The sequence below is a fragment of the Lytechinus variegatus genome, chromosome 15 (assembly GCF_018143015.1).
Source record: "Lytechinus variegatus isolate NC3 chromosome 15, Lvar_3.0, whole genome shotgun sequence".
Classification (NCBI taxonomy): Eukaryota; Metazoa; Echinodermata; class Echinoidea; order Temnopleuroida; family Toxopneustidae; genus Lytechinus; species Lytechinus variegatus.
The window spans coordinates 27,547,547-27,553,225 of NC_054754.1; the positions used below are offsets into that span (position 1 = coordinate 27,547,547).

A 5,679-nucleotide genomic window follows, 5' to 3' on the forward strand; every position below is an offset into this window, starting at 1 on the left:
TATATTTTACAAATTTACTATCAGCCAATCAGATTAAAGGATAAAAGCAGCTTTAAACACTCATTTTATTTGTTATCACCACCAGTTTTATGAAACCGTCCCGATCTAAATCTGAAGAACGACTGCAAGCGACTAACATTATTCATCGTCGGAAGAAGTTGAAGAAAGTTGACGTATTCTGAAATGGCACAAATAAATCAACCTAATTTATCTCTTGATCGGACCAAATGTAAGTTGGCTTTGTTTTTATAGATTTCTGATAACTTGTTGGGCAGACGATTCAATATGTTTGATGTTATTAACTTTTTGGAGTTATGAAACAATTTTCTTCACTGTAAATTTTCAATGTTGTCCCATGCATTGCAAATAATGTTAGTGAATTTGGCCTGAACATATTGTGTGGACTTGTGACGTGTAACTACTGTAAGAAAACATCCCAAAAAATCACTTAGGACAAGGGGGGGGGGAGGGAAGTGGCTATGTTGGTAACGGAGGGCAGAGAGGGAGAGGAGTTTCTCTGAAGTATTGATTTAATTGTGGGGGTGTAGATTAGCCTTGCACCTTGAGGACTCTGAAGTCTGATGATTTTATTTTTTAAAAATATTTTTACTTATTATTAATATCTAGACTCTACTTTTCATCACGAACCCTTGAAACCCTCCCAAAACTTGCCTATATGACTATAAACTTATAAACAAAAATTGATTTCCCTAGGAAATCCATATTTAGAGGGTGAAATCGGTTTGTTTCTCTTGATTTTATTTTATCTATCATCATGTCTATATGCCTCATGCGTGGGCATTTCGAGGTGAAATCGCCCAGTTTTTCTATAGCCCGGCCCTGTGTAATTTTTTCCCTGCAGTAAAGTGATTTTTTTAAATGATTATTTCAGCTGCCTTGAGGGATGTGTTAGAGGCATTTTGCAGTCCCGATAACAAGGCATTGATGGATAAACAGAAGGAAGCAGCAGGCAATGATATGATGCACATGATGCATCTCGTCTTTCCAGCTGCGACGCAGATTCAGATGGAGGCTATACAGAAGTATGGATTCACACCTGATGGAGAAGGTAATACAACCAAGGGTTATATTTCAATGTTATTGAAATTATGTGATATGGAAAAATGTGGAATATTCAATGGCTATATGTTGATAAAATGCGGTAACAAAATATGACCAACATATTGTCGATTATGAAAAGTTAATCACTATTGACCATTAATGCTACTCTGTACTGTTGTAAACAAACTCAGAACATTTTGGTACCCAAATGCCTGTTTTTCATAGACAAGTACTGATAAAAGCGATACTTTCATTTCCCATTTTCCTGCTCTCACAGAATAGCAGTTCATTATCAGACCTGGTGATGTATCATGTTAGTGGCAATATTTTGGTGGCAATAATTGGCTAACATTGCAATCAATGTCAACCATACGTCTCTTACACAGTTTTTAATGGGCATTGGAGAAGGGTTTCTGTAGCCTACCTCAATTCTTTACTGCACGTGCATGTACCTCGACAGATAACCCAGGGAGCTCCTGCACGGGGCTTACTGTGTATTTGACCATACTCACGGGACTAGCGTGATTTATGGTCTAGATATTTCTCCAAATGAATTGTGAAAAGAGAAATTATGCACTTACCATGATTGTATGGATGAAGGTCTAACGAGTGGCAGTTTTCCTGGGTTACTCGACAGACTGAGTTCAATAAAAAGAAGACCAAAAAAGAATGTTTTTCAAACCACTTTTGAATTAAATTGATGTCTTTTTTTTTACAGTAGTCTCAATGTTCCTGTCTTTCAAAACAAAAATTGAAAAAATGGTAGCTGGATTAACCAAATGGTCATCTCATAATTTATATAGAAATATTTAGCATTTGTTACTGAGATTAAAGTCTTTTGATAGAGGCCCCTAGAGCCCGTAACACAAAACTTAGCAATGATGGGAGAACAAATTTTTATGATTAATTGCATTGACTACAATGTACAATTGATCGTAAAAATCATGCGTACAATCAATCGTTATGCTTTGTGCTACCGAGCCCTTGATGTATAATTTGCCGTGATTTTAAGTTTATTGTAATGAAAACAGAAAAATGAGAGAAAAGTAGTGATGGAGGTTTGGTGAATATCAATTAAGAATAACAGAGTTGTAAATTGATGAAAGATTTTATATTCTGGAAATCACTGTTAACCAACAGTAAAAATGGCAATTTTGGGAATTTTCATCTAAATTGCATCATAATTTACTGTACTGGTCAAGACAACACATGTTTTCACGAATCATGTCTCAAGTGAAAAAAAGTTAAATAATCGCCTTATTTCTGTTACTTCTTTTCTTAAGGTGCAATAAAATTTGCGCAGACAGTCCGTCAATACGAATCCGCAGACAATGAAATAGCAGAGATGGCATCGAGACTGAAGTCCATGTTTCTTCCGCCCCTCCCGTCCATGGCTCCACCCCAATCCCAAGGCCCTATGGGGGCATCATGATGATATCTGCAACCTTACTACCGGTAAACGCATCTTAAGACTTTTGGATACTTAAAGAATCCATTGTAAATGCATTGATGATTGATGTTGCTTGTGTGGACCTTCCAATTGCTTGGCATGATAGTTCATACCTATTGGATGCCAGGTGAGGGTTTCATGAATGGTCTTGTCTGTGATTTTTCACTGGCGAATTAACTCTCATCCAATCAGATGCATGGATTTCGGTAGCTTATAACGGTCGGTTATTGATGTAAACAGTGAAAAAAAAATTCTTTTAACATGCTACCCACTGGAAGCAGATGGTGCCTCTGCAAACTCTGTCACAATGACAGAATTTAGTCGTCACTTGGTGAAAAAGTATGAATATCTGTCTTTGTTGAGGAAATGCTTCTCGGATACCATCTCTATTGGAAGATCATAGATGTTACCCTATAAAGATGTTAGCTCTTAAGCCTGGTTCAGAACCTCTCATAGTGAGATTTCCCCATTTGGGTGAAGTCTTTATGACACTTACATAGCATGCAGAATACATAGGGTTTACACTTTTGTCTGTCAACTGAAAGACAGTGATTATTTTTTTAATGGGGTGAATATAAGAAGAAGCAGAGACCTTTCACCCATCTTGATGGACCGTGTAAATGTATTTATTAGCTTCTGGCAATCTTCACCTGGCTGACGGTCAGGTTTTCTTTGAAGGACTTCAAAAAGACATCTCCAAATCTGGAAAGCATGATTTTCTTCCATTTCTTTGAAAAGAAGAAACCAACTCTTCATAAATTGTCTCATTCACTTGGATTCTGTTTTATAATTTACATTGAAGCATAAAATTTTCAACATTGAATAAGACTTTGGTTGTTTTATTGATTATTCCCAATACTTCATACTTTGTTGGCTCCATGAGGCAATGCTCTTAAATTATGATGGTGCCCTCTTGTGTTGAAATGTTGAAAATGTAAGTCATATTTCAGTACTTGATGGAACTGATTTACACACAAGGACATGCAAACTGTAAATCTGATAAACATGTAGTGAAACAACATAACTTATTGTGTGAAAGTTATTTACAACAAGTATTTTGTATTATTTTGTATTGTATGCATAGCTAGTACGTATTTAGGTTTAATCCTGTAAAACTATTTTGACAATGAAGGTAACATAATGAACATTTCTCTAGCTTCACTTTCAAAATGATTTTGTAAGATTATAGCTGAATTACAATTCAATAAATTCATTATAAAATAATATAGTGTACTGTATTTCAAAGTTTTACCTATCTAATTACAAATATTCCCTTTTTATAAAAACTTACACTTCAAGTTCAATTTAACGTTGTGTATTGGGTAAAGGCTTCAGGGTACATGAAAAAGAGAATGGACCTTTGGATATGTTGGATGTCATGGTCTAGTGGTTAAGACTCTCGTCTTTCAATCTGAAGGACGTGGGTTTGATTCCCAGGCTTGGCGTGTTTTCCTTCAGCAAGAAATTTACCCACATTGTGCTGCACTCGACCCAGGTGAGGTAAATGGGTACAAAGCTGTGAGCACCAGAATCGGTAGACTAGCTTAGCTGGGGTAATATAGAAGCGTTTTGAGCCCCTAACAAGGTGGATACGTGCGCTATGCAAATCCCATATTATTGTTATGATTATTTCATTAAGTTAGCTTGTGTGAAAGCAGAAAAATCCAAGAATGATATAAAAGAAAAGAACACCTGGAGCCCGTAACACAAAACTTAGCAATGATTGTAGAACATTTTTCTATGATTGATTCCATTGACTACACTGTACAATCAATCGTGAAAATCAAGTGTACGATCAATTGCTAACCTTTGATTCACAAAGTCACTACAATTTTCGCTGTCGGCAATAACCAAATGTTCCCGGATGTAGGCCATATACTTGTGTGACCCAGTAAGTACCGGTAGCTTGAAGGTAAGAATAGAAGAAAGCAAAAAGGTTTGCAATGATTCCTCCTTGAAATGTAAGAAGATGTTGAGAACGCAGTGCAAAAGCAGATGCGACTAGACTGGCACCAGCTATGGTACAAGTAGACCAGTGCCCCGTCCTACAAAGATTTGCGATTGATCGTATCAATTGTAACTCTATGGAAATCCATTAATGTCATAATTTTTTCTACAGGAAATTTGCAACATGTCCTTTGTAAACAAAGGAGGTCACACCAAATTGTCAAGAAATCAATGAATTTATGGATATGCATTCATATATTGAATTTTTAAAAAGTAAACATGCATTTTATATGTTGACTCTGCTGGCTTTCCATAGTTGCGATTGATTGGATCAATCACAACTCTTTGTAAGACGGGCCCCAGAAGTTGGAGGGTCACACATCACTTAACAAGAAGCAGAATTTCTAGTTCAGTGGGTACTAAGGGACGCACCATTAGATATCCGGGGGGGGGGGGTGGGCGCTAGAAGTTTTTCCCCAAAAAACTTCACTTGCTATGTGAGCAAAAAAAAAATTGACTCACCATCAGAGAAAAAAAAAACTTGGTCCACTGACAAATCATCTGAAAGTAGCCAAAGAAAAACTTGTCTCAATGGACTAAGGAAAAAAACTTAAAGAAGAAAGGATTTTTTTGCATCAACCCAAACTCCCCCCCCCCCCTGGTATGTAATGGTGCATCCCTTAGTGAATGGCAAATTCATGTGGTGTGCTACATCCCAAAACTTTTGATTATTGTTTTTTACGAGAATTGTGAGTCTGTTGTGTTCAGTATTGGTTGTGGTTTTTTTCTTAGGAAATGTACTTTCACTAAATTTAGCACGTTTATTCAATCTTGTGGTTTCTATCATCCGATTATTTCTTTTCAATCTATACAGCATGATTTGTATTAATTTGTTATTGAATCACATTACGTGTAGGATCGCACTGAAATAATTTGTTTGATGGTGTTTCCAAATAACTCTCACACCTATGGCAGCAGTTTGATACACAAATGATGATAAATTGATAATGAACATCTCTTGCATTGCACTTATCATAGTACATGTTCCTGTCCTGTGTACATTTACATGCACATGCAACCTCTCCCCTTGTGGCATAAATGGGACAGTCCCTGTTTTGGAAAATATACGCTTCCTGCACGTACCTGTATAATACTCTCCCTACTGATACATGTAGGGGCAGTCCCTATTTTGGAGAAAAAAAATTGAGGTAAAATCTTGA

The 5,679-nt window shown here is 36.6% G+C and overlaps 1 protein-coding gene across 1 annotated transcript; it reads left to right on the top strand.

Annotated features, from left to right (window-relative positions):
* On the top strand, window positions 1-3,544 carry LOC121429200 (protein C10-like). Its single transcript, XM_041626152.1, has 3 exons — window positions 1-229; window positions 893-1,069; window positions 2,346-3,544. Exons 1-3 carry the CDS (start codon window positions 184-186, stop codon window positions 2,492-2,494), a joined length of 372 nt encoding a protein of 123 aa, XP_041482086.1. The 5' UTR covers window positions 1-183; the 3' UTR covers window positions 2,495-3,544.
* The last annotated feature ends 2,135 nt before the right edge of the window (window positions 3,545-5,679 follow it).

What these genes read in the sequence shown, in the direction of transcription:
- LOC121429200 (XM_041626152.1), top strand. Translation starts at nt 184, where the DNA reads ATGGCACAAATAAATCAACCTAATTTATCTCTTGATCGGACCAAAT. An exon ending in ATCTCTTGATCGGACCAAAT is followed by an intron (nt 230 to 892) that starts GTAAGTTGGCTT and finishes TGATTATTTCAG; the next exon opens with CTGCCTTGAGGGATGTGTTA. An exon ending in ATTCACACCTGATGGAGAAG is followed by an intron (nt 1,070 to 2,345) that starts GTAATACAACCA and finishes TCTTTTCTTAAG; the next exon opens with GTGCAATAAAATTTGCGCAG.